The sequence below is a fragment of the Hyperoodon ampullatus genome (genome assembly GCF_949752795.1).
Source record: "Hyperoodon ampullatus genome assembly, chromosome: 6".
In the NCBI taxonomy this organism is placed as follows: domain Eukaryota; kingdom Metazoa; phylum Chordata; class Mammalia; order Artiodactyla; family Ziphiidae; genus Hyperoodon; species Hyperoodon ampullatus.
Window position 1 is genome coordinate 1,068,600 of NC_136919.1, and position 26,547 is coordinate 1,095,146.

The window sequence follows — 26,547 nt, forward strand, 5'->3', positions numbered from 1 at the left end:
CCCGGGAGCCCGAGTGGAACAGGACAGGGACTTCGGGGTGATGGGAGGCGCCCAGGATGGCGTGGGCGGCAGATCCAACCAACAGTTCCTGGTTGCTGTTCCTTCCACGACACCCAGCCCGCAGCCTCCAAACACTGGACTGGCTTGAGGCCTTTAGGACACTAGCATGAGGGCTGGGCCTTGCCCAGCCACGTCCAGCCACGTTGAAGGAAGCTGATGGCTGAGCACAGGGTACAGGCCGGAGCCAGGGCTGTCCAGCTCCGAGGAACCAGAGCAAAAGGGGAAGGAACTGGACCTCCATGCCTGGGCCTCCAGGGCTGGCCGGACGGCGGGGGAGGAGAGGGACTCTGGACTTCAGCCTTCCTTTTCCTGGAGCGGGTGCCAGCCCCCTGCCCACGTCAGGGACAGAGCGACTCCTTCCCTTTCCAGCCTGGAAAGCCCCCTCCCTGCCCCCACTCCCACCCTGGGCTGTGGGACCTGGAAGAAGAGACCTGGAGCCCCCAAGGGCAGGCCTCCCACCCCAGGTTCCTGCAGCTCTTCCCGGCCGGCCAGAACCTGGGGCCCCTCAGCCGGGGCTTCCACAGACACGGGTCCTTGGGAGGGGAAAGAAGGCGTGGCAGCCCCACAGCCCACCCCGGGGCCAGGCCCAGCCTGGCACCTGCCCACCATGGACATGTGCTGGGGCCTTGTGTGGGCAGACACTCCTAGGACCCCTGGACGGAACCCCTCTCTGGGAATCTGGGCTCCAGGACAAAGGTGTCCTAGAGGCAGCAGGGGTGGGGTGGGGTGGGGTGGAGTGGCCCAATTAGAAGCAAAGAATAGGAGAGACTTCAGCCTCCTGGCAAACAGCTGAGTGCAGCACATCTGCGGCAAGAGGGTCTGGGAGCCCACGGCGGAGTTGAGCGGGCGGTGAGCAGGGGAAGTGGGTGATGACACAGCACTGGGGGAGGTGGTGCTGGCCTGGGCTCGGCTGGCCTCTGAGGGAAGCATGCCTGCTCTCCACAGGCACCCCAAGCCTGGGCAGCAGGCAATAGCTGGGTGCTCAATGGCTGGGCCACCCTTCTGGGGCAGGGGCAGGGGCCACCTCCGCTCAGGATGGCCTCCCTTTCCCTGAGGTCACGCGGGCCCTCTCCTCCTCCTGCCTCCCATGCCTGCCCCGTGTGTCACCTCCAGGCCTTTCCAGAGGCCAGCAGGGGTGGGGGACACGGTCCTGGACCCTGGCTGGGCACCCTTCCTGTAGCCGCCTCCCCTCAGCAGCCAGAGGGGGAGGCGGGGTGAGGATGGCGTTGATGCCAAAGGTCACCTCAGGGCGGGGGCGAGGGCGGGACAGGAGCGGGAAGGTACCCTGGTTGCCCTCCTCCTGAGCAGATGAAAGGGCAGAGTTTCCAGGTGGGGCTGGGTGCAGGGGCGCAGCCGTGATTTCAGGGCATCCCCGTGCAGCCGCAGCTGTGATTTGAGAACCTCCGGCTTCTCGAGTAATTAATGTGGGAGCTGCCAATGCATAATGCCGGTGAGTGTGTGGTCTTCGGGGAAGCTTGGGCTGGGAGGACGGGGCCTGGGGCGAGCCCGAGGAGACAGCCTCTCTTCCTGTGTCCTGTGCAGGGGTCAGCCCCGCTCCGAGGCTTCGGGCTTTGGGGGGCCTGGCGGTAGCGGCTCTTCTCTCGGCCCTCTGGCTCCTGTGGCTGCTCAGGTCGGCCCCTGCGGGAGCTCCGGCACCCCAGCCGACGATCACCATCCTCATCTGGCACTGGCCCTTCGCCAGCCAGCCCCCAGAGCTGCCCAGCAATACCTGCACCAGCTACGGTGTGGCCCACTGCCGCCTGACCACCAACCGCAGCCTGCTGGCCAGCGCCAACGCCGTGGTCTTCCACCACCGAGAGCTGCAGACCGGGCAGGCCCGCCTGCCCCTGGCCGAGCGGCCGCAAGGGCAGCCCTGGGTGTGGGCCTCCATGGAGTCGCCCAGCCACACCCGCGGCCTCGGCCGCTTCCGTGGGGTCTTCAACTGGGTGCTGAGCTACCGGCGTGACTCAGACATCTTTGTGCCGTACGGCCGCCTGGAGCCCCGTGAGGGGCCTGCACCGCCGCTGCCAGCCAAGAGTAGGGTGGCCGCCTGGGTGGTCAGCAACTTCCAGGAGCGGCAGCGGCGCGTGCAGCTGTACCGGCAGCTGGCGCCCCACCTGCAGGTGGATGTGTTCGGCCGTGCCAGCAAGCAGCCCCTGTGTGCCGACTGCCTGCTGCCCACCGTGGCCCGGTACCTCTTTTACCTGTCCTTCGAGAACTCCCAGCACCGAGACTACATCACTGAGAAGTTCTGGCGCAACGCGCTGCTGGCCGGCACGGTGCCCGTGGTCCTGGGCCCCTCGAGGGTCACCTACGAGGCCTTCGCCCCACCTGATGCCTTTGTGCACGTGGACGACTTCGGCTCGGCCCACGAGCTGGCCGCCTTCCTCGCCGGCATGAACAAGAGCCGCTATCGGCGCTACTTCGCCTGGCGAGACCGGCTCCGAGTGCGGCTGTTCGTCGACTGGCAGGAACGCTTCTGCACCATCTGCGCCCGCTACCCCCACCTGCCCCGTGGCCAGGCCTACCAGGACCTCGAGGGCTGGTTCCAGGCCTGAACTCTGCCGTCTGGAGGAGGCAGGGGAGGGTGGCTGGGAGCCGGAGGTGTGGGCAGAGGCCTGGGTGTTGAAATCCAACCCACCGGCATCCGACCAACCCCCATGGGCAACCCACAGGCTGACTTGGGTGCTGGGGACGGAGGCCAGGAAGCAGGGGTAGCCTTGGCAGGCTGCCCGGAGGTGGAGGCGGGTGGGCACTGGAGCCACTATTTGGGGGCAGAGGTGCGAGCAGGGAGGGAGCAATGGGGGTGCATGTCGCTGGGGCCCATCAGAGATGAGAGGCTACAGAGGCCCTCCCTCCCCACCTTGATCATATCTTGGGCCGGTCAAGGCTGTCCTCCTGAGGTCTGTGGGGGCAAAACCTGGGCCCCTGACCTCTGTAGCCACGGTCCCCTCGTCTGGAATGTGCAGGATGGAGCCCCGCGTACAGACCTGTGTGGCCTGGACCCGAGACAGCCAACCAGCTTCTTGGGCTTTTGACAGCCTGCAGGCAGTCCCCTGGGGGAAGGGACACCAATCAATAAAGAAACAAAGGGCACGAATGGCATGACACGTGTCGAGTCTGCTTCCCCCTGCCACCCTGGCCACACAGGCCTTTGTCCTGGTCGGATCCCGCCCTCTCCATCCCAGGCCTCTGTCCTCCCAGCTTCCTTCAGCCACACTGAATGGCACCGCAGCAGAGAGCCTTCCCTGACCCCACAAAGGCCGAGGGGCGGAGAGCAGCGGCCAAGGACAGAAATGCGGCTGGGGCGGGGGAAGGTGCCCCATCTCGAAGGCCTTGGGATTTCATTCTCAGGCTGCAGGGTGTCTGGGGTGTGACGAGGTTTTTGATGTGCGGTTCCCTCTGTCTGGTGGCTGGTGGCAGCATGGGCCTCGAGGAGGTGCCAAGGTTACTGCTGCAGCCAAGGAAGCCCTTGTGGCAGGCTGTGCGGGGGGAGGGGAGGCTGACCGTGAGCCTCTGGGTGGTGCTGACAGGGCCCCAGGAGCGCATTCGCCCCTGCCCCAGGTGGGGTGGGCAGCAGGTGGAGGCAGGAAGCTGCCTGCCCCCTTGGCAGTGGCTTGTGGGAAAGGCCCACCGGTGACTTCCTGCCCTGCCCTAGCCCTGGTGCTGGCCGAGGAGGAGGAAGTGTCCTCGGGCTGCAGGGTGGAGTGGTTGGGGGACTGTGCCCTGCCTCCCCTCCTGGGACTGCTTCTCCTCGAACTGTAAGGAAGGAGCTGGGACGGGGTGGGGAGGTGCGGCCCCCCAGATCTGCCACTCAGTTTAGGATGCGACTTCTTTGTGCAGCCCAGACACTGGACACCGCTCACCTTGCCCCTCCCGTTCACAAGTTGGGAAACTGAGGCTGGGAAGAGCCATCAGAACCCACCGCCAGGCCTCCGTTCCCCGCAGGGGCTGGCCTGCCCTCTGCTGGCCTCCCTGGGAATGGACCTCCCCACCCGGCTCAGACCCGGCCGTCGTCTGTCCCGCCGCTTGGCTCTGGCAGGCACCAAACCACCTCTGGGGAATTCACTGGACCCCAGACTCCCTGTGCAGAGGCCAGACTCACTCTCGCATATAGGGAGAAAAATGAGCCACTCACAGAGGGAGCAGCCTCTGTCTCCCCGAACTCCGGCCTACCCTGGCTGCAGGGAGCAGTTCTCTCTCTGGGTCCCTTCCCTTCCTCGCTGGGCCCAGGGAGCTGCAGCCCCGGCCGAGCCCAGCCAGGCCAGTCCTGCTACTTGGTCACCAAGCGGCTCATTCACAAGGAACGCAGGAGACTCTTACAGGGGTAGGGCAGCCCACCTGCAGCCCCTCTCACCAGCCCCACCCCCTCGTAAAGGGGTGCAGGTCGGGGCTGCACCCAGTGGGGCAGGAAAACTGAGTCTTGAAGCGGTGAGAGCAAGGCCCGCCCTGTGCACAGGTGGGATCTGCATGCAAGGCGGAGTTCCCCTCCCCAAGGGTGGGCGGCTGCCTCCCTCCAGGCCCCAAGTGCCCTGGGCACTGGGACCTGTCTCTTAGGTCCAGATGAAATTCCTGCCATCAGCCCTTCTGCGGGGAGGGCAAGGTAGAGGTGGGGACCTGGTGGGGGACGACCGCTCCCAGCATCCCCTCAGGGCGCCCTCGGCCAGGGCCAGTGACGACCTTGGGGTGCCTCTGTGGGAGGAGGGTTTCAAGGGGGTGGGGCGCTGCGCGCGGGCCTGGCGCCCCTGGGAGAAGAGCGCCCTGGAAGGGAGTGAGTCGGGGGTCTCGGTTTAGATGTGGGCTCTTGGGCGCGTCACTTCAACGCCTAGCGAGGTGGGGGGCGACCAGAAAGCCACTCTTGGCGGGTCAGAGATCCAGGAACGGCCCGGACGGGGGCGGGCGGGGGACCCGAGAGGCGGGCACCGGGCGGCCCCTTTAAGCGGGGGCGCCGCGGGCGGGGGGCGGGCGCGAGCGGCTGTCGCCGCGGCCGCCGGGGCGGAGCCAGCGCCGAACCGGTCCCGGACGCCCGAGACGCCGCCCCGCGCGGGCGATGCCGAGCGGCGCGGCGGGTGGCGGGCGGCGGGGCGCGCAGAGGAGCGGGCCGCGGCGCGGAGGCGGCCGGAGCGCGGCCCCGCCATGGGCTTCCTGCACCAGCTGCAGCTGCTGCTCTGGAAGAACGTGACGCTGAAGCGCCGGAGCCCGGTGAGCGACCCCGCGCGCCGCGGGCCTGCGGGAGCGGGAGGCTGCGCGCACCGGGGCCAGCGGCGCGCTCCCCGCGAGCACGTGCGGCGGCCCGGCCGGGCACGCGCAGACCCCAGGCAGGCGGGGCGGAGGGCCGGAGACCCCTCACCCGCCCCCGCCCCTGGCCGCGCTCCGGCCTCCGGGGAGGGGGCTCGGCAGTGCCCGGCCCGCCGCCCGCGTCCGCTGACATTCGTCGTGCTCGGATGAGTCACGGGGCGGGCGTCCTCCACAACGCGCTCTCCGGGGCCAGCTTCGGGGGTGGGAGGTGGCCCTTGGACCCTAGGGTCTTGAGAGGCCCTGCTTCCCGGGGCAGAGGGCTGGCTGGGTGTATGGATCCGGGGCAGAGGGCTGGCTGGGTGTATGGATCCAGCGCAGAGGCTTTGTGGTCTCTGGGCCCAGCCCCCTGGCGCCCCTGCAGAGACCCTGTCCCTCCTCTCCGTGCAGCAGCCCTCTGTCCTTCGGCAGGCACCTCCCCGGCCCCCCCCCACCCCGCCCACATCCAGTAGCCCTTGCTCCTGCTTTCTCACCACCGGCAGTGTCCTTGCTGTGCTAGCCTCAGCCAGTCCGAGTCCCTGCATCCTTTTGTCCTTTGGGGCCATCCTCCCTGAAGCTAGTCCACTCTCTGATCTCCCCCACCCAACCTCCTCTGGGGACTGGGCCCTGCTGTTTGGAGCTGTGACCACCCCAGCTCTCTCCCCTCTGCCTGAGGTTGCAGGGCACAGCAGCTGTCAGGGGCAGAAGCCCCCGTGAGGAGCGGTGCCGGGGTGGTATGGATGTCATCATGCTGACCGTCACTGCTCTGGCCCTGGGAAGGACGGGGCATCTCCTGCTGGCCTGCCCAACCGGCAGCAGCCACACACCAGAGAGGCCTGGGCAGCTCGGGTTCCTGACTGGGCCCTGGGGATTTTCCAGGATGGGGCCCAGAGCAGGTCAGGGTCTGGAGATGGAGCTTGAGGCGGAGGCATCCTCTTGCCCGTCTGGGGTCTGGGAGGCTCCTGTCCCCCCTGGCCCCGGGACCCCTTGGGCTGACCAGCTCCTGCCTGGGTCCCTCCTTGAGAGGGGTTTTGAAGTGCACAGTGGGAAACCCAGGCCTGCAGATGGGCAGGGTGGCCATCGTCACCATGGCCTGGCAGGATTCCCCTGGGCACCTGGCCCTGGCAGGGAGCCAGGGTTGTGTACACTCCCTGCCCAGGGCGCCTGGGGCTGGCTGGCACTGGGTTCCATGGATCAGGCCTGCAGCCTCGGGCAGCCTCTGGCGCAGCTTCCTCCACCTCAGGTTTTGGGTCAGTGGGGACAGCAGGGCAGGGATCTGGGGATGAAGGGGCATTGGGACACGGGCATGCACTAGCATCAGCCCCAGAGTTCTTGGCAGGAAGCACCCCCGGGGGCTGGGAGCAGAGGCTCCAGTGATGGCCCAGCGTCCACTGGGGACCCCAAGGCTCAGGGAAGGGAGCAGTGGCTCCTTGGGTACCTGGCAGGCAGGTGGGAGGTGCCCACTGACCTACACCCAGGAGTCGTCCCCGCATGCCAGGTTGGACCTCCCCCAGAACTTTCCTCGCCCCTGCCCCGCAGCACTCCCAGGGCATGGTTAGGCGTCTGGAGCTTCTCGGTTTGTGGCCACAGCAAACCAGAAATTCCTCCTCCAGGGTGGCTGAGGCCTTGCTGGGCCCACGCCATGGGCTGGGGCTGGCTAGATGTCGGACACCGTCCCCCACTTTTCTGGGATGGTCTTGGGCTGCACACTTGGACCCCTGGGCTTGGCTGGCAGAGGTTTTACCTTGCGTGCTGTGTGCCTTGCTGAGGAGGGGTTCTATCCTGTGGAAAGCTTGGTCTGGAGAGTAGAAACCAAGGATCTCTGTGCCCTGCTTGCTCCCTCTTCCCAAGCTCTGTGCCTCGGTTTCTCCATCTGTCCGTGTGGCCTGTGCCCTCTTAGCTGGACATCGTTCTACCCTGGGGCCATAGGCTACTCCTGGTGGGGGGACCAGATCACTGTCACCAAGTCCCTGGAGTGGGAGGCAGCACCTCCATCCTCAGGCCTCACCTATTCTCCCCTTGACGCAGGAGGAGGGGGCCCAGAGTGGGACAGCATGGCGGAACAGGGGTTTGACCACCTTGCAGGCCGCTGGGTGGGGCGCCCAGGTGGGGCTGAACCTGTACTGCCTGCCGTAACCAGATGCCCTTCTGGCTGCCCGCCCGCCCGCCAAGCAGGCCTCCCTCCTCCCAGCAGCGCGTGCGCGGCCGTTGCTATAGCAATGAGGAGGCAGTGAGGCCTGTTGCTGCAGTTACTGGTGGAGGTGCCCGGTGGCAGGGCGGGTGCAGCTGGGGCTGGCCCCACGGCCATGACCCTGGCCTCCCGCATGCCGCTTGCACACAGCCACCCTCGCGCTGTGTGCGTGTGGCAGGCGCCTCTCCCAGTCCACAGTGCCTCCTTGGCTGGCCCTGGGCTGGATCCTGGCTCCGGGTGGGGGTGGAGGCTGGTGCGGGCTGGCGCGGGCGTGGGGCGCAGACACACAGCGGGGTGTTCCAGACCACAGAGCTCTATTGTCAAAGCCCAGTAAACAGGGCAGCAGCTGCCCCCATCCTGGGGCACCGGGGCTCGGGCCCTGGGCCAGAGGGAATGCCACTGACTGGGGGCTCTGAAGTCTGTTTGGGGTGGGGGGTGAGGGTGAAGCAACCCTGGTGCTTCTGGGAAGAGTTGGGTGGGGGGGTGGTCCCCCAAAGAGCAGCCGGCCCGAAGTCCTCCTCCCCCTTGCGCTCCTCCCTGCCCGAGCCAGGAGAGGTGGAGGTAAGAATGGCGAAGTCCTTCCATTTTCCAGGTGAGACAGAGAGAAGTCTGGGCCCCTGGGAACCCTGGTACTTCTCTGCCACTCCGAGCAGCTCCCAGCAGGGCTCACCTTGGTACCCAGCCTGGAGCGGCAGGAGCTGCCCTGGGAGCCCTGAGCTGATGCCCCAGGCAGGCAGGGCCGCCGCGCCCGCCTGAGCCACCTGGGCTGAGGGAGAGGGGCCAGGGCAGAAGGAGGGACCTGTGCCTCAGGGTCTGGACCCTGGACCCTGACCAGGTCCTCCGGGAGGCTCGGGGCCCTGGGCTACAGCCAGGCCTCCCCCGCCGCCAGGCCTCACCCCCTAGGCCCTTGCGTGGGGGTGTGATGGCACCATAGTGGCGGGAAGGAGGGCTGACCCTGGGGGAGTGTGGGAGCTGCAGGCCAGTCCAGAGACTGCCTCCGAGATCTTGCCCAGGAGCCCCTGCAGATGGGAGAGAAGATGAGCTGGGCAGACACATGGGTCCGAGTGGACCACAAGCTGGCGGATTTGTCTCTGCTGGCCTTCAGCGTGACAAGCAGAATCTGGGCTGGGGGTGGGAGACCTGATTTGCTTGAGCCGGATGACACTGACCCTCTCACTCTTCAAAGAGGTCCTGGAAAGAAGGGGCTGTGATCTCTGTGGCCCTGGGGGGGGCCTGGCTTGGCCTTCTGTGGCCCCTGGGGGAGCATGGAGGGTCCGGGCTGGGCTGGGCTGGCCCTGCGGGGAGGGTGACGTCTGTCTGGTAGGGAGAGGAGGGTTTGGCTTTGTCCTGTCCAGCCCTGGGCAGGTGGCCTCACTCAGCCTGCCCTTTCCAGTGGGTCTTGGCCTTCGAGATTTTCATCCCTCTGGTCCTCTTCTTCATCCTGCTGGGGCTTCGGCAGAAGAAGCCAACCATCTCTGTGAAGGAAGGTGAGGGTCCTGGGGGGGAGGGGGAGGGGCCAGGGCACAGCCGGGTGGGCGGGGAGGGCAGGCCCTCACTGCAGCACACACGCATGTCCCGTGTGCACGTGACCGCACGCGCGTCAGCCGGCTCCCACAGCTCGTCCCGGTGCAGTCTGAGTGCCCGTCCCCCGGCGCAGGCCCTGGCCATGCCTCCTGGCCGGGCTGGAGGACGTGGCTGGCCACGCGGCTGCGAGGTGACCGAGGCGCCCGTTTCTCACTGTTCTCCTCTGTTCTGTTCTGCCCCTCCCCCGCACGGTCTGTGTCCTCCTCCCGGGCCTGCATGCAGTCTGTAAGTGTGCGGCCGCCGCCTCCTGGCTGGCCCGGGCAGCAGCCACGGGAGCCCTGCGGGGCCTCCTGGTGCGGCTTGAGCCCTCCCCCACCCGCTCGCTTGCATTAACAGCCCCTCCTGGCCAGCTGGGTCCTGCAGGGCCCCCTGCCCGCTGCCAGGAGTGGCTGGCTCTCGGTGGGTGGGGGTGGGGGGAGGTCAAGGGTGGAGGCCCCTGGACCACAGTGGCTCCCAGGTCAAGCTCCTTGGGGTCAACCCTCTGTCTGTGCGGTTGCCTGGCCCCGCCTTGCTGGGCTGGGGCGCCTGGCCACTCTCCACTCAGACCCTTGTGGGCGCCTGCATTCACTCTGCTAACCAGCTGGCCAGAGAGGTCAGAGGTCGCTGCCCAGGAGGGGCCGCCGTGCTCCCCTGGGCCCTGTGGGCAGTGCCGCATCCGAATTCTCGGGAAAGGTGTCAGAGCATTTTGGCCTTGACTGGCTGAGGGAAGGGGGGCGCTCTGGGAGTTGTCGGGAAGGGATGGTGAGATGCCCTTTGACCTCTGACCTGCTGGGTCATTTGCACTAGAACTCTTGGCGCTCTGTTTCTCGTCTGCTGCCTGGAGCTGCTTTACCTTCCTGACTTTCTCTAAATCTCTTTTCTCGGCCTCTGTCTCCCTCCCCCTTCTTGATTCCTCCCTCTCTCCCCCCCACCCCGCCCTGGGCCCTCTCACCTGCCCGGCCCCCCCAGCCTTCTACACAGCAGCACCCCTCACCTCCGCCGGCATCCTGCCCGTCATGCAGTCGCTGTGCCCGGATGGCCAGCGGGACGAGTTCGGCTTCCTTCAGTACGCCAACTCCACGTGAGTGTCCCCCCGGACCCCGGCTGCCCCCCATCCCAGGCCTGGTGACCTGCGGATGACGTCCAGTGGTGGCGGTGCAGGGTCACGCAGCTGCTGGAGCGTCTCAACCGCGTGGTGGAGGAGGGCAACCTGTTTGACCCCGCGAGGCCCAGCCTGGGCTCGGAGCTCGAGGCGCTGCGCCAGCACCTGGAGGCCCTCAGATCCGGCCTGGACACCTGGGAGAGCCACCTGGACCGACCTGCAGGTGCGCCCTGGGTGGGTGGGGCAGTGCGTGTGCTGGGGGCGGCCAAGCGCCGAGCTCTAGTGTCAGCTGGGTTTGAAGCCCAGCTCGTTCACTTCCTGCCCTGGGCCTGCGTGTACCTCGGGTCCTGCTACCTACACGCCGGCTCTGAGTTCTCAGGGTGCACGTGCTTGGGGCCTGGCGAGCCGCCCGCCACCGTGACCAAGCTGTGGTGCCGGGAGCTCAACTCTGAGGCTGTCCGGGGCACCTCGGCCCCAGGCAGGGCTGGCCTTCAGCTCCATCCTTCTACCTGTCCAGTGTCCTCCTTCTCTCTGGACTCGGTGGTCAGGGACCCACGGGAGCTGTGGCGTTTCCTGACGCAGAACCTGTCGCTGCCTGATGGCACAGCCCAGGCTCTCCTGGCCGCCCAGGTGGACCTGCCCGAGGTGAGGTGTCTGCTCCTGGGGAAGCTCCCAGCCCTGGCCGCTCCGCTCTGCCCTCCCCTGGTTTCGGGTGGGGAATGCAGGGCCCCCAGCCTGAGCCCCCAGCCTGAGCCATGACCCCCGCACGCTCTAGGTGTATCGCCTGCTTTTTGGCTCTTCACCTGCCCTGGATGCGGGGTCAGGCATCCCCAGGGATCCGGAGCCCTGGAGCCGCCGGGGCAGCAATCCCCTATTGCGGATGGAGGTGAGGGGGGCTTTTAGTGGGATGGGAGACACGTTGCCTGCTTCTGGGTGAGTGTCTCTGCTTGGGTGGGTAAGATAGGGGCCCCCTTGGGGGTGAGGGAGAGTCCCCAGGAGTTTGTGGTTGGCACGGGGAGGGGATGGTGATGCGTCTCCATCCCTACCCACCCGCCCCCCCACCCCCAGCCTGTTGTTGTAGAACCTGGGTGGTCTCAGACCTGGCACAGTGGGTGGGGCAAGGTCCCCATCTTGGGCTAGGCCCTTGGTTTCCTCTTGGTTGGGGCTCCTTCTCAGCTGTTCCCCTGCGCCCTGCCCCAGGAGCTGCTGTTGACCCCTGCCCTCCTGGAGCAGCTCACTTGCACGCCAGGCTCCAGGGAGTTGGGCCGGATCCTCACGGTGCCCCAGGGTCAGGAGACAGTGCTGCAGGGCTACCGGGACGCCATCTGCAGAGGTCAGGCTGCAGCGCGTGCCCAGCGCTTTTCTGGGCTGGCCGCTGAGCTCCGGAACCAACTGGATGTGGCCAAGATCGCCCAGCAGGTGAGGCCCTGCCTGCCAGCTGGCCCACAGATCTGCTGCCTGGGCTGGAGGAGGTGCCAGGGCTCCTCGGCGTCACAGGGCACCCCTTGGCCTGAGGCTGTGCATGGGTGGCCCTACGAATGCTGCGCCTTGTGCCCCCTGCCCTGCTCCAGGCCTTCGCCCCGGTCTGTCTCCCGGCCCCTGGCCAGGGCTCCCCCGCCCCCCAGGCCGCTCCCCTCCTCCCAGCTCGTGTCCCCTGAGGGTGTCCTCCCAGCTCGTGTCCCCTGAGGGTGTCCTCCCAGCTCGTGTCCCCGAGGGTGTCCTCCTCAGTCCACCCTGACCTCAGTCACGCATCTGCAGATCAGCCCCCAGACGCTGTTCCCTTCCCTGGGCCTGTGTTTCCCCACTTGCCCCGTTTCCCCTCAGCTGGGCCTGGATGCCCCCAACGGCTCGGCCCCCCAGCCGCAGCCAGCCCCTCCCCGGCGGCTGCAGGTGCTGCTGGAAGACCTGTTGGACGCCCAAAAGGTTCTGCAGGATGTGGACGTCCTCTCGGCCCTGGCCCTGCTGCTGCCTCAGGGTGCCTGCACGGGCCGGCCTCCTGGGCCCCCAGCCAACGGCCCTGGCGGGGCGGCCAACGGCACCGGGGCTGGGGCAGGCCTGGGCTCCAACACCACGTCCGAGGAGGGTGCCCCGTCCGCTGCAGCCACGGCCTCCTCCTCGGACGTGCTGCAGGGCCAGTGCTCAGCCTTTGTGCAGCTCTGGGCGGGCCTGCAGCCCATCCTGTGTGGCAACAACCGGTAGGTGGGTGGCAGGAGAAGGGGGGGTTGGGAGGAAGACAGGTGGGGGCGGGGCCTGACCCCAGGCCTGCTTCTGACGCCCCCTCCCTGGGCTCGGTCCACTGCCCCCACTCCACCTCCGTCAACTGACACTCAGACCTGCTCTGAAGCCCCGCCCCACGCCCCTCCCCGCCAACGCCCCGCTCCACCCTGAGGTCTCACCCACCACCCACCCAGCACCATCGAGCCTGAGGCGCTGCGGAGGGGCAACATGAGCTCCCTGGGCTTCACGAGCAAGGAGCAGCGGAACCTGGGCCTCCTCGTGCACCTCATGACCAGCAACCCCAAGATCCTGTACGCGCCGGCGGGCTCCGAGGCAGATCGCGTCATCCTCAAGGTGCGTGCATCCACTGTGTGATGTACTTGGCCTGCATGTGTCGTCTGGAACAGGAACTGGAGGAGTTGGGCAGAGGGTTCTGCAGGCCGGGGACCCCTGAGCAGAAGGGGGCAGGTGGTGTGGTTCGTAGAACTGGCATGGGAGGGGTGCAGCCCTGGCTCTCCAGCTCTGGCTTGGCTCTGTGGGGGAGGGGACCTGTAGGCAGGTTCAAGGTGCAGGGACATTTTGGAGGCTGCCTTGGGGAGGCGCTGGATGGCTGGTGTGGTGCAGGGTCCTGGCCTGGCTGGACATGGCCAGGGCCAGGCAGTGCTGGTGAGGATAGAGGAGGGGCCGCATGCAGAAACCGTCCAGAGCAGCATCCAGTGGGTGAGATTTGGGCGGGGCAGCTGGGTGGTTTGGGGCCAGCTGAGAGCATGGTGTCTGTGGCCATCCCAGGGTAGAGGTCCTGTCTGGAAGCAGTAGAAACCAGGGCTGGAAATGGCCCAGGAAGGGGAGAGGCTGTGGAGGGGGTCCCTAGGATGACCGTGGGGGAAGATGAGGACCAAGTGTCAGGGCTGCCCAAGAGATGCGTGGAGGGGGTCCCCCAAAGGAGCAGGGAAGGTATGTTGGGGGGGAACCGGAGGCCGTGCTTCTCTGGTAGCTGGGCAGAGGGGCTTTCAGGGGAGGCGCTGAAGAGAGGCCTGGAGGGGGAGGGCTTGGAGCTTCCAGGTAGAATCTGGCCAGACCAAGATTAGTGCTTGGTGGGGACTGGCCAGTGGCTGGCCCCCAGCCATGGGAGGAGGCAAGGAGTAAGAACCTCCTGCTGGCCGGGGTCCTTGAACGAGCCCCATGCTCTGCCCTCACCCTCTGCAGGCCAACGAGACCTTCGCCCTTGTAGGCAACGTGACTCACTACGCCCAGGTCTGGCTCAACATCTCAGCTGAGATCCGCAGCTACCTGGAGCAGGGCCGGCTGCAGCAACACCTGCGCTGGCTGCAGCAGGTGCTGGGGGTGCTGGGCTGGGGTGGGGGTGGCACGGAGCCCACTCCGTCCTCAGGCCACCCTCTGAGCTGGCCTTCTTCTCCCCCCAGTATGTGGCAGAGCTGCGGCTGCACCCGGAGGCACTGAGCCTGTCGCCAGAGGAGCTGCCGCCTGCCCTGCGCCAGGACAACTTCTCCCTGCCCAATGGCTCGGTCCTCCTGCAGCAGCTGGACACCATCGACAACGCGGCCTGCGGCTGGATCCAGTTCATGTCCAAGGTGGGTGGGCGAGCCCCGCGGTCCGCTGGTGCCTGGGGTGGGCTCTGAGGATGCCCCTTCCCTCCCCGCAGGTGAGCGTGGACATCTTCAAGGGTTTTCCCGACGAGGAGAGCATCGTCAACTACACCCTCAACCAGGCTTACCAGGACAACGTCACCGTGTTCGCCAGTGAGCCAGTCCCCTGGGCAGGTCCCGGCCCTGCTCCTCCGCCTCCCCCCTCCCTAGTCCCTCCCCGCCCCACACCCCTTGGCGCCCGGTCCTCGGCCCCGCCCCTCACCTGTCCCCTTCCTCGGCCCCGCCCCTCGTCCCAGGCGTGATCTTCCAGACCCGAAAGGACGGCTCCCTGCCGCCCCACGTGCACTACAAGATCCGCCAGAACTCCAGCTTCACCGAGAAAACCAATGAGATCCGCCGGGCCTACTGGCGGCCGGGGCCCAACACCGGCGGCCGCTTCTACTTCCTGTATGGCTTCGTCTGGATCCAGGGTGAGGGCCGGCCCTGGGGCCGTGGGGGGCGGGGCGCGGCCTCCGCTGACCACTGCCGCCCACTGCAGACATGATGGAGCGTGCCATCATCGACACCTTCGTGGGCCACGACGTGGTGGAGCCAGGCAACTACGTGCAGATGTTCCCCTACCCCTGCTACACACGGGACGAGTGAGTGTGGACCAAGCGCTGGGTGCCTGGGGCTGGCGCGGAGCCCCACCCTCACGCCCCTCCCCTCCCCCCTCCAGCTTTCTGTTTGTCATCGAGCACATGATGCCGCTCTGCATGGTGATTTCCTGGGTCTACTCTGTGGCCATGACCATCCAGCACATTGTGGCGGAGAAGGAGCATCGGCTGAAGGAGGTGGGGGGTTGGAGCGGAAGAGATGAAGGAGAGGGAGAAGAGGGGAGGGATGGAGGGGGGAGGAGGGAGGGGTGCAAGCAAGGAGACGTGGAGAAGGAGGGGGAAGGGGTGGGGGAGATGGGGGAGGGGAGAAGAGAGAAGGGATGGAGGGGGGGAGATGGGGGCGATAAAGATAGAGGTTAGGGCTTCCCTGGTGGCGCAGTGGTGGAGAGTCCGCCTGCCGATGCAGGGGACGCGGGTTCGTGCCCCGGTCCGGGAAGGTCCCACATGCCGCGGAGCGGCTGGGCCCGTGAGCCATGGCCGCTGAGCCTGCGTGTCTGGAGCCTGTGCTCCGCAACGGGAGAGGCCACGACAGTGAGAGGCCCGCGTACCGCAAAAAAAAAAAAAAAAAAAAAAAAAAAGATAGAGGTTAGAGAAGGGGGAGGACTAGGTGAGGGGGTAGCTGTGGGCAGCCCTCCCTCCCCGGACCTGGGCTGGCCAGGCAGGGGCAGGGTGTTCCTTCCTGGTGCCCCTGTCCCAAGGCCTCATGCCCGCCCACCTGCCCACAGGTGATGAAGACCATGGGCCTGAACAATGCTGTGCACTGGGTGGCCTGGTTCATCACGGGCTTCGTGCAGCTCTCCATCTCGGTGACGGCGCTGACCGCCATCCTCAAGTACGGCAAGGTCCTCATGCACAGCCACGTAATCATCATCTGGCTCTTCCTGGCCGTCTACGCCGTGGCCACCATCATGTTCTGGTGAGCGTTGTGTGGCTGGCAGCGGGCTGGAGGGTGGGCCTCGAGTGTGGCTCCGAGATTTCAGGTGTGGCTGACAGCCCGTGGCCCTGCGTGCCCCCAGTTTCCTGGTGTCCGTGCTGTACTCCAAGGCCAAGCTGGCCTCGGCCTGCGGCGGCATCATCTACTTCCTGAGCTACGTGCCCTACATGTACGTGGCGATCCGTGAGGAGGTGGCCCACGACAAGATCACCGCCTTCGAGAAGTGCATCGCGGTGAGGGTCATGGGGGGTGGGCCAGGGTTGGGGGTGTCCAGCCTCCTCTCCCCCACTGACACCACTGTGTTCTCCTCAGTCCCTGATGTCCACGACAGCCTTTGGCCTGGGCTCCAAGTACTTCGCCCTGTATGAGGTGGCAGGCGTGGGCATCCAGTGGCACACGTTTAGCCAGTCGCCCGTGGAAGGGGATGACTTCAACCTGCTCCTGGCTGTCACCATGCTGATGGCAGACGCAGTCATCTACGGTGTGCTCACATGGTACATTGAGGCCGTGCACCCAGGTACCAGCCCTTTGGAGGGGTGGGGGAGGGGAGGAGGAGGCTGTCTCTGGGGGGACCCATGGCCTGGGGTAGACAGCGACCCCAGACCCTGGGTCAGCCTCCCCTCTACCCGATAGGCATGTACGGGCTGCCCCGGCCCTGGTACTTCCCACTGCAGAAGTCCTACTGGCTGGGCAGCGGGCGGACGGAAGCGTGGGAGTGGAGCTGGCCGTGGGCTCGCGCGCCCCGCCTCAGCGTCATGGAGGAGGACCAGGCCTGTGCCATGGAGAGCCGGCGCTTGGGTGAGTGGGCACCAAGGCGGGGACGGGCAGTGGCTGAGCTTCAGCGGCCGGAGGCACCCCTGGCGCTGACCCTCGGCCCTGGTGCAGAGGAGACGCGGGGCATGGAAGAGGAGCCCACCCACCTGCCGCTGGTGGTCTGCGTGGACAAGCTTACCAAGGTCTACAAGAACGACAAGAAGCTGGCCTTGAACAGGCTGAGCCTGAACCTCTATGAGAACCAGGTGGTGTCCTTCCTGGGCCACAACGGGGCTGGCAAGACCACTACCATGTGAGTGTGGGGGGGTCGTGGCCTGGAGCTCCTGCGGAGCGGGTGGCAGGGAGGGCTCCCTGCAGGAGGTGGGGACCGTGACCCTGCCTCCCCGCCCAGGTCTATCCTCACCGGCCTGTTCCCACCGACATCGGGTTCGGCCACCATCTACGGGCACGACATCCGCACGGAGATGGACGAGATCCGCAAGAACCTGGGCATGTGTCCCCAGCACAACGTGCTCTTCGACCGGCTTACGGTGGAGGAGCACCTCTGGTTCTACTCGAGGCTCAAGAGCATGGCCCAGGAGGAGATCCGCAAGGAGATGGACAAGTGGGTGGGGCTCGGGTGGGAGGCGAGGCCGCAGGCAGAGGCGCCGGCTCCCCGCGGGCTGCTCCGACCCCCTGTCCTGCCCTCAGGATGATCGAGGACCTGGAGCTCTCCAACAAGCGGCACTCGCTGGTGCAGACGCTGTCCGGCGGCATGAAACGCAAGCTCTCCGTGGCCATCGCCTTCGTGGGCGGCTCCCGTGCCATCATCCTGGATGAGCCCACGGCCGGCGTGGACCCCTACGCACGCCGCGCCATCTGGGACCTCATCCTGAAGTACAAGCCAGGTGAGCGGGGCGCGGGGTGGGTGTGAGCGGCCCCGTGCCCAGCCCTGCCACCACCCCCGACCCCAATCTTGACCTCCCGCAGGCCGCACCATCCTCCTGTCCACCCACCACATGGACGAGGCCGACCTGCTTGGGGACCGTATCGCCATCATCTCCCACGGGAAGCTCAAGTGCTGTGGCTCCCCGCTCTTTCTCAAGGGTGCTTACGGGGACGGCTACCGCCTCACGCTGGTCAAGCAGCCTGCCGAGCCCGGGGACCCCCAAGGTCTGTGCTGAGGCTGCCTACCCCGGACCCCTTCCCAAGACCAGTGAGGTTGAGGGGCTGGGCCCTCACCACTGCCCCAGTGGGCCCAGGGTGCTGGTTGGGCCTGGCTCACACTCTCCGCCAGCCCCTGAGTGAAGCCCTCCCTACCCTCCCAGAGCCAGGGCCAACAGCCAGCCCCCCAGGTCGGGCCCAGCTGAGCAGCTGCTCCGAGCCCCAGGTTTCCCAGTTCATCCGCAAACATGTGGCCTCCTGCCTGCTGGTCTCGGACACCAGCACCGAGCTCTCTTACATCCTGCCCAGCGAGGCCGCCAAGAAGGGAGCCTTTGAGCGCCTCTTTCAGGTGTGGGGGTGGGGCTGGGCTGGTGGAGGGGGTGGGGCTCAGGGGAGAGGTCAGTGTAGGAGGTGGAGCTGCCCAGGAGGTGTGTTCAGCAGAGGAGGTGGGGCTGGTAGAGGAGGCGGAGCCGGGGTAGGGCTCAGGGGCAGGGGCAGGGCCAGCAGAGGTGGGGCTGCAGGGTGAAGTGGGACTGCTGGAGGAGGCGGGCCTGGGCTCAGTGGTGGGGCCAGTGGAGGAGGCGGGGCTGAAGAGGAGGTGGGACTGTTGGAGGAGGCGGGCCTGGGCTCAGTGGTGGGGCCAGTGGAGGAGGCGGGGCTGAAGAGGAGGTGGGACTGTTGGAGGAGGCGGGGCTGGGCTCAGGGGTGGGGCCAGTGGAGGAGGCGGGGCTGAAGAGGAGGTGGGACTGTTGGAGGAGGCGGGGCTGGGCTCAGGGGTGGGGCCAGTGGAGGAGGCGGGGCTGAAGAGGAGGTGGGACTGTTGGAGGAGGCGGGGCTGGGCTCAGGGGTGGGGCCAGTGGAGGAGGCGGGGCTGAAGAGGAGGTGGGACTGTTGGAGGAGGCGGGGCTGGGCTCAGGGGTGGGGCCAGTGGAGGAGGCGGGGCTGAAGGGGAGGTGGGCCCAACCCTCCCTGTGGGGTCCCCCCTCCCACCCTGAGGTGGGCCTCACCCAGCTCTTTCACAGCACCTGGAGCGCAGTCTGGATGCCCTGCACCTGAGCAGCTTTGGGCTGATGGACACGACACTGGAGGAGGTGTTCCTGAAGGTATCGGAGGAGGACCAGTCGCTGGAGAACAGCGAGGCCGGTGAGAGGCTCCGGAGCTACTGACCAGCTCTGCCCCCGCCCCCACCACCCTACTCCACCGGGTCCGAACTTCGGCCTCCCTCTTCCTCTGTCTGTGGGGGCCAAGGGTCTTAGGTGGGAATAAGGATCCAGATCTCCCCAGGGTCAGACTGGGTCTGGGGCCCTGTGTGGGTGGGTGAGTGTGGAGGCTGGGGTCCCCGACAGGCCTGCAGGTGGCCGGCAGCCTTGAGCCCCATATCCCCTTCCGTGGCTTCTCTGCCGCTGCAGACGTGAAAGAGTCCAGGAAAGATGTGCTGCCTGGGGCCGTGGACTCATTGTCGAGGGACGGTCACGCTGGCAACCTGGCCCGGTGCGCAGAGCTGGCACAGTCACAGGTGTCGCTGCAGTCTGCGTCCTCGGTGGGCTCTGCCCGTGGTGACGAGGGGACCGGCTACACCGACGTCTGTGGCGACTACCGCCCCCTCTGTGACAACTTGCAGGACCCTGACAACGTCAGCTTGCAAGGTGGGAGGCGTCCAAGTGGGGCCGCAGGGTCCCTGGAGGGTGGTTAGGGCCCCCTGCTCAGCAACCCCTCCCGTGCAGAGGCCGAGGTGGAGACCCTCTTGCGGGTCGGCCAGGGCAGCCGCAAGCTGGAGGGCTGGTGGCTGAAGGTGCGCCAGTTCCACGGGCTCCTGGTGAAGCGCTTCCACTGTGCTCGACGCAACTCCAAGGCGCTGTCCTCTCAGATCCTGCTCCCTGCCTTCTTTGTCTGCGTGGCTATGACGGTGGCACTCTCCGTCCCAGAGATCGGTACGGCCGCCCGGCCAGGCATCAGGATGTCTGCCCTGCTTGGGAGCCATGTGGGGAACCCGCACTTGCTCTGGGCCTGGGCGCTGCGCCTGAGGCTGGCGGGCATGCTCCTAGGCTCATCTGGGATTCCTGCCTCCTTGGGGTCCAGACCCCAAGCTTGGGCCCTGTGGGTATTGGGAAGAGGGGACCCGGGCCTGGGGGATGCTGGCAGGCCATAGGAACCTGCTCAGGCTTCCCCGTGCACCCCACCAGGTGACCTGCCCCCGCTGGTCCTGTCCCCCTCCCAGTACCACAACTACACCCAGCCCCGCGGCAACTTCATACCCTACGCCAACGAGGAGCGCCAGGAGTACCGGTGAGGCCGTGGGACGGGCTGCCCTGCGGGACGGGGGCCGGTGCGAGAGCTGGGAGTGGGGGGTCCCGTCCCCGAACCCAGACTGGCTCTGTGCTCTCCCAGATTGCGGCTGTCCCCCGACGCTGGCCCCCAGCAGCTGGTGAGTACTTTCCGGCTGCCGTCAGGCGTGGGCGCCACGTGTGTGCTTAAGTCTCCGGCTAACGGCTCGCTGGGGCCCACGCTGAACCTGAGCAGCGGTGAGTCGCGCCTGCTGGCCACGCGGTTCTTCGACAGCATGTGCCTAGAGTCCTTCACGCAGGGGCTGCCGCTGTCCAACTTCGTGCCGCCCCCACCCTCGCCTGCCCCGTCTGACTCCCCCGTGTCCCTGGACGAGGACCCGCCACAGGCCTGGAACACCTCCCTGCCGCCCACCTCCTCTCCAGGTACTGGCTGGTGGGGATGCCAGGGGCTCGGGGCAGCACGGGCTGGGCTGACTCTGCCCGCTGTGCCCACAGAGAACTGGACGTCGGCACCCTCCCTGCCACGCCTGGTGCGGGAGCCCGTCCGCTGCACCTGCTCTGGGCAGGGCACCGGCTTCTCCTGCCCCGGCAGTGTGGGCGGGCACCCGCCCCAGATGCGGGTGGTCACGGGTGACATCCTGACCGACATCACCGGCCACAACGTCTCTGAGTACCTGCTCTTCACTTCCGACCGCTTCCGGCTGCACCGGTGAGCCGGGCGGGAGGGGCGCGCCGGCCGTGGGCAAGGAGCAGACACCCGTCCCCCGCCTGGCTCACCGGTCCTCGGCTTGCTGCCCAGGTACGGGGCCATCACCTTCGGCAACGTCCAGAAGTCCATCCCAGCCTCGTTTGGCGCCCGGGCCCCGGCCATGGTGCGGAGGATCGCGGTGCGGCGGGCAGCCCAGGTGAGCGGCGCTTGGCCCCGGGCCCCGTCCCTTCCGGCCCTCGCCCAGGGTCTGCAGGGACCGACGTGGCTCTCGGGGTCTCTGTGTACTCCCCGCAGGTTTTCTACAACAACAAGGGCTACCACAGCATGCCCACCTACCTCAACAGCCTCAACAATGCCATCCTGCGTGCCAACCTGCCCAAGAGCAAGGGCAGCCCTGCGGCCTATGGTGGGTGAGCCGGGGCGGGGGGCGGGCCAGGCCGGGCGCAGAGCAGGCCCCTGAGGCTGCCCTCCCTGTGCCGCAGGCATCACCGTCACCAACCACCCCATGAACAAGACGAGCGCTAGCCTCTCCCTGGATTACCTGTAGGTGCCGGGGCGGGCGGGGGCGGGGGGCCGCTGTGGGACTGCGTGCTGCGCAGGGCTGAGGGCCGCCTCGCCCCCAGGCTGCAGGGCACGGATGTGGTCATCGCCATCTTCATCATCGTGGCCATGTCCTTCGTGCCGGCCAGCTTCGTGGTCTTTCTGGTGGCCGAGAAGTCCACCAAGGCCAAGCACCTGCAGTTCGTCAGCGGCTGCAACCCTGTCATCTACTGGCTGGCTAACTACGTGTGGGACATGGTGTGCCCCCAGACCCCTGGCTGTCCCGTCCCCCCGCCCCCTGCTGGGCCCCTGGTTCTGCCCCCGGGCCCCCCACCCCCGCCCCCAGGCCTCACCCCCTCCCTGGTCCCTCACCTGCCACCCCTGCTCTGGTAGCTCAACTACCTGGTCCCGGCCACCTGCTGCGTCATCATCCTATTTGTGTTTGACTTGCCGGCCTACACGTCACCCACCAACTTCCCCGCCGTGCTCTCCCTCTTCCTGCTCTACGGGTAAGGGGGAGTGGGTGGGCGGGGGGAGCGGGCGCAGGGCAGGCTCGGGCCACCCAGTGACCTCCGCCCGCCTGCCACCTGCAGGTGGTCCATCACCCCCATCATGTACCCGGCCTCCTTCTGGTTCGAGGTGCCCAGCTCGGCCTATGTGTTTCTTATTGTCATCAACCTTTTCATCGGCATCACGGCCACCGTGGCCACCTTCCTACTGCAGCTCTTTGAGCGTGACAAGGTGGGGCGGGACGGCAGGGTGATGGGAGGGCGGCGCAGCGGGGCTGAGGCTGTGCCCTGACCCCTGTGACCCTCCAGGACCTGAAGGCTGTCAACAGTTACCTGAAAAGCTGCTTCCTCATCTTCCCCAACTACAACCTGGGCCACGGACTCATGGAGATGGCCTACAACGAGTACATCAACGAGTACTACGCCAAGATCGGTGAGGCCGGCGGGGGGCGACAGCGTGCGCTCCTGGGTGGGGAGGCAGAGGGGGCTTCCAGGCCTGGGAGCGAACGGGGGCTCCTGAGGCCCCAGGCCCAGCCCTGAACCAGCTGCCCCACACCACAGGCCAGTTTGACAAGATGAAGTCCCCGTTCGAGTGGGACATTGTCACCAGGGGCCTGGTGGCCATGACGGTCGAGGGCTTCGTGGGCTTCCTCCTCACCATCATGTGCCAGTACAACTTCCTGAGGCAGCCACAGTGAGTGGGGGCGCGCCGGTCGACTCACGGTGGGGGGGAGCACTGGGCGATGGCGGGGGCCCCGGCCGGGCACTGCCCTCCTTGTCCTCCCAGGCGCATGCCCGTGTCGACGAAGCCCGTGGAGGACGACGTGGACGTGGCCAGCGAGCGGCAGCGAGTGCTGCGGGGGGACGCTGACAACGACATGGTCAAAATCGAGAACCTGACCAAGGTGGGCCCTGGGCGGGTGGGGGTGGGGCTCGGGGTAGGGCGGGGCCCAGGGGCCGGGTGGCCGGCCCGCCTGCCCCACTGAGTGGGCCACCCGCTCACCTCTGCCAGGTGTACAAGTCGCGGAAGATCGGACGCATCCTGGCCGTGGACCGCCTGTGCCTGGGCGTGCGTCCTGGCGAGTGCTTTGGCCTCCTGGGTGTCAATGGCGCGGGCAAGACCAGCACCTTCAAGATGCTGACGGGCGACGAGAGCACGACGGGGGGCGAGGCCTTTGTCAACGGGCACAGGTGTGGGCACAGGTGTGGGGCACAGGTGTGGGCGGGCGGTGTCTGGGTGGGCGGGGCGACGGCAGTGACCGGTGCTGACGGCGCTGTGTCCCCAGTGTGCTCAAGGAGCTGCTCCAGGTGCAGCAGAGCCTGGGCTACTGCCCACAGTTCGACGCCCTCTTCGATGAGCTCACGGCCCGGGAGCACCTGCAGCTGTACACGCGGCTCCGCGGCATCCCCTGGAAGGATGAGGCCCGGGTGAGGGTCGCCCGGTGGGGGAGGGGCTGGTGTGTAGCGTGGGCCCCTGACATCGTTCTCCCTCCCAGGTGGTGAAGTGGGCCCTGGAGAAGCTGGAGCTGACCAAGTACGCTGACAAGCCCGCCGGCACCTACAGCGGAGGCAACAAACGGAAGCTGTCGACAGCCATTGCCCTCATCGGGTACCCTGCCTTCATCTTCCTGGTGAGCCGCGGGGTGGGGTGGGGGTCAAGTGCCCCGCCTTTGTTTTTCTGGGGCGCCTGGGGGTGGGATGGGGGTCAGGGCCCCGCCTTCATCTTCCTGGTGAGCCCGGGGGTGGGATGGGGGTCAAGTGCCCTACCTTTATCTTTCTGGGGGGCCCGGGGGTGGGATGGGGGTCAGGGCCCCGCCTTTGTCTTCCTGGTGAGCCCGGGGGTGGGATGGGGGTCGGGTGCCCCACCTTTGTTTTCCTGGGGGGCCGGGCAGGAAGCAGCTGTCGGGGTAGCTGGGTGAACGGGCACACAGCTGAGCCTGGCACCGCCCCCAGGACGAGCCCACCACAGGCATGGACCCTAAGGCTCGGCGCTTCCTCTGGAACCTCATTTTGGACCTCATCAAGACAGGGCGCTCGGTGGTGCTGACTTCGCACAGGTCCGCTCGCCCCCACGCCCCCCCCCGCCCCCGCACATCGGGCCCTCCCCACCTCCCGTGCCAGCCTGTGCGTCTCGCCCTCAGCATGGAGGAGTGCGAGGCACTGTGCACGCGGCTGGCCATCATGGTGAACGGGCGCCTGCGCTGTCTGGGCAGCATCCAGCATCTGAAGAACCGGTGAGCATCAGGGGCGGCAGGGATGGTGGGCTGTGGGCCGCGGCGGGTGGAAGCTGGGCTCCCCTGGCGGCCGGGCTGGGGCCAAGGGCCTGTCCCACAGGTTCGGGGATGGCTACATGATCACGGTGAGGACCAAGAGCAGCCAGAACGTGAAGGACGTGGTGCGGTTCTTCAACAGGAACTTCCCGGAGGCCGTGCTCAAGGTGGGCGGGGCCCCGGGGCGCGGGGCAGGGGAGTGGCGGCCCTGCCTGAGCAGCCCCTGACTTCTGTGCCCCGCCAGGAGCGACACCACACAAAGGTGCAGTACCAGCTCAAGTCGGAGCACGTCTCGCTGGCGCAGGTGTTCGGCAAGATGGAGCAGGTGGTGGGCGTGCTGGGCCTCGAGGACTACTCCGTCAGCCAGACCACCCTGGACAACGTGAGTGCCCGGGCCGGGGCCGCCGGGCCCACCTGGGCTGGCCCACACCCACCCCCCTGTCCCTTCCCCGCCAGGTGTTCGTGAACTTCGCCAAGAAGCAGAGTGACAACCTGGAGCCGCAGGAGACAGAGCCACCCTCGGCGCTGCAGTCTCCGCTGGGCCGCCTGCTCAGCTTGTTCCGGCCTCGGCCCCCCACCACTGAGCTGCGGGCGTTCGTGGCCGACGAGCCCGAGGACCTGGACACGGAGGACGAGGGCCTCATCAGCTTCGAGGAGGAGAGGGTGAGCAGGGTCCTAGAGTCAGGGCGACCAAGCCGGCCGGAGAGCCCAGGCTCGGGCTGGGGGTGCGGCTGGGGGGTGGCCCCGGCACCCCTGCTGTCCTGAGCTCACGGGAACAGAGGGACTCGCCTGATGCTCAGGACCGTAGCGGACACAGGAGGCCCGGGCACAGGCAGAGGAGACAGACCCACACAGACCCCAGAACAGCTTGGAAACGGAGGGTGTTTCAGAGACAGGCAGAGTGCAGGTGGGGGGCGCAGAGCCTGGGGACGGCAGCCACCAGCCTGGCAGAGACAGGCCACGCGGGGAGCCGACCACCGAGAGGAAGCTCGGGGCGGACAGAGGTGGGGGAGCCTGCGTGCGGGCCGGCCTGGGGCAGGCGCGGGGCCAGACGCCCGAGCCAGGCCTGTCCCTGTCCCCCAGGCCCAGCTCTCCTTCAACACGGACACGCTCTGCTGACTGCCGGAGTGGGTCAAGGTCACGCTGTGGGAACCGAAGTCGGGCGGTGGCTGAGGCCCCACCCTGTGCCCCCAGTGCCCGCCTGCCAGGGCCCTGGAGTGGGAGGTCCAGGACCAAGGGCTTCAGGCCCCGCCAGCCCCGCCCTCCTCTCACTGTGCCAAAGGCTGGCCCGGCCCCGGGCTGCGCACACCCTCACCCTGCTCTGCCTTAAAGCCTTGGGGTCTGGCCAGCCCCTCGCCCCTGCCCAGCTCTGCCCACCACCCCCAGGGCCACGGGGTGACCCGGGCTGCCAGGTACCGCCCGACTTCTCCTGGTGACCCCTGCCCTTCTCAACGGGCTGTTCTCTTACACCCAGTTTGGATGTGGCTGCTGCCAGCCTGGGACTGTGGGGCGGGGTTAGGTCCCACCCAAGGCGCCTGTTCATTTTGCTTTAGGACGAGCCTCGTCACCCTGGTTTCCCACAGGGAGCCGTTGTCGTGGGCCGGGGAGGGGGCTGTCACGGGGCAGCGGGCTGGGTAGCAGGAATGGAGAAGCTGGCCCCACCGGCCAGGTGAGGGGCCGGACCCCCTCCCCACCCCCTCCAGCTGCCATTGCTCTCCCACCCAGCTTGGCCCCCTGCCCGCCCACCCGGGAGCCAGACCCGTACGGAGCGCACAGATGTTTGTTTTAAATAAATAAACAAAAAAGTTCACGCCAGCTTGCGTGTGTAGGGTGGGGTGTGGGGTGAAGTTGGGCCCGCTGGATGCCAAGGTACAGCCCCTGCCCCGTAGGCCGGGCTCAGGGTGGGGGAGGGTGACTGGGTCAGCCTGGAGGAGGGGTGGGCTCCTCCCCCTGCAGGCCGGGGCTCAGGAGAGAAGAGTTTCCAACACAGGGATGAGGTCAAGGACAGCAGCCCTGGGACCTTGGGCCGAGCCTGCCCCGCAGGGACTGTGGAGGAGGGCGGGCAGCCCCCAAGGGCCCTCCGGGGGCTGCTCTGTGGATATGGCAGGGGCGGTGGGGAGGGTTGGTTAGGGACAATCCAAGTGGCTGGGGTAGGTGTGGTCTGGTTAATGTTGGTGACCATAGGTTTGTTCTCACTTTAAAAACATTTTTGAAACACGGTAGAAATTTCATACAGTGCAAGTGGATAGAAAACACAAATTGAATGTCTGTGTTTGTACACGTCAGAGGTCAGCCTGCAGGGTACACACAAGCATAGGCTCAGAGGGACATACACTAATGGGTAGTTTTTCAGTTTGCTGGGTTTCTCTCTCCCACTTGGCCTGGTTTGCTAGGGCTGCCGTAACAAAAGTACCACAACCCGGGTGCCTTAAACACCGGACATTTACTCTCACCGTCTGGGGGTCAGAAGTCCAAGATCGAGGTGTCGGCAGGTTGGAGCCTCCCGAGGCTGTGAGGGACGGTCTGCTCCCTGCCCTCCCAGGTGCTGGTGGTTTTCTTTGGGGCCTTTGGCTTTGGAAGCATCACCCCCATCTCTGCCTCCGCCTCCACACAGGGCTCTCCCTCTGTGTGTGTCCACATCTCCCCCTTTTTTATATGTATATATATATATATTTAAAACATTTATTTATTTTTGGCTGTGTCGAGTCTTAGT

At 66.9% G+C, this 26,547-nt stretch overlaps 2 protein-coding genes across 2 annotated transcripts; both read left to right on the top strand.

Moving 5' to 3' along the window:
- Nucleotides 1–1,504: 1,504 nt before the first annotated feature.
- Nucleotides 1,505–2,618, top strand: FUT7 (fucosyltransferase 7; the record flags this gene model as incomplete). Its single annotated transcript, XM_079706939.1, is given in 3 exon segments — nt 1,505–1,556; nt 1,559–1,587; nt 1,590–2,618. Coding segments are annotated over 3 exon segments (1,110 nt in total).
- A 2,563-nt stretch (nt 2,619–5,181) lies between these two features.
- On the top strand, nt 5,182–25,644 carry ABCA2 (ATP binding cassette subfamily A member 2). The gene is made up of 48 exons (XM_079705865.1): nt 5,182–5,262; nt 8,919–9,012; nt 10,058–10,169; nt 10,250–10,413; nt 10,708–10,835; nt 10,966–11,076; nt 11,391–11,609; nt 12,015–12,385; nt 12,602–12,761; nt 13,614–13,742; nt 13,832–13,999; nt 14,071–14,167; nt 14,311–14,484; nt 14,553–14,655; nt 14,733–14,847; nt 15,396–15,586; nt 15,687–15,837; nt 15,917–16,121; nt 16,238–16,402; nt 16,490–16,670; nt 16,770–16,982; nt 17,069–17,265; nt 17,348–17,530; nt 17,686–17,870; nt 18,544–18,664; nt 18,931–19,167; nt 19,246–19,452; nt 19,705–19,807; nt 19,910–20,229; nt 20,302–20,515; nt 20,606–20,711; nt 20,810–20,921; nt 20,998–21,058; nt 21,139–21,313; nt 21,449–21,564; nt 21,649–21,796; nt 21,874–21,997; nt 22,126–22,258; nt 22,352–22,469; nt 22,577–22,755; nt 22,851–22,992; nt 23,061–23,195; nt 23,518–23,621; nt 23,706–23,798; nt 23,899–24,001; nt 24,079–24,216; nt 24,291–24,497; nt 24,918–25,644. Exons 1-48 carry the CDS (start codon nt 5,197–5,199, stop codon nt 24,951–24,953), a joined length of 7,314 nt encoding a protein of 2,437 aa, XP_079561991.1. The 5' UTR covers nt 5,182–5,196; the 3' UTR covers nt 24,954–25,644.
- Nucleotides 25,645–26,547: the final 903 nt, after the last annotated feature.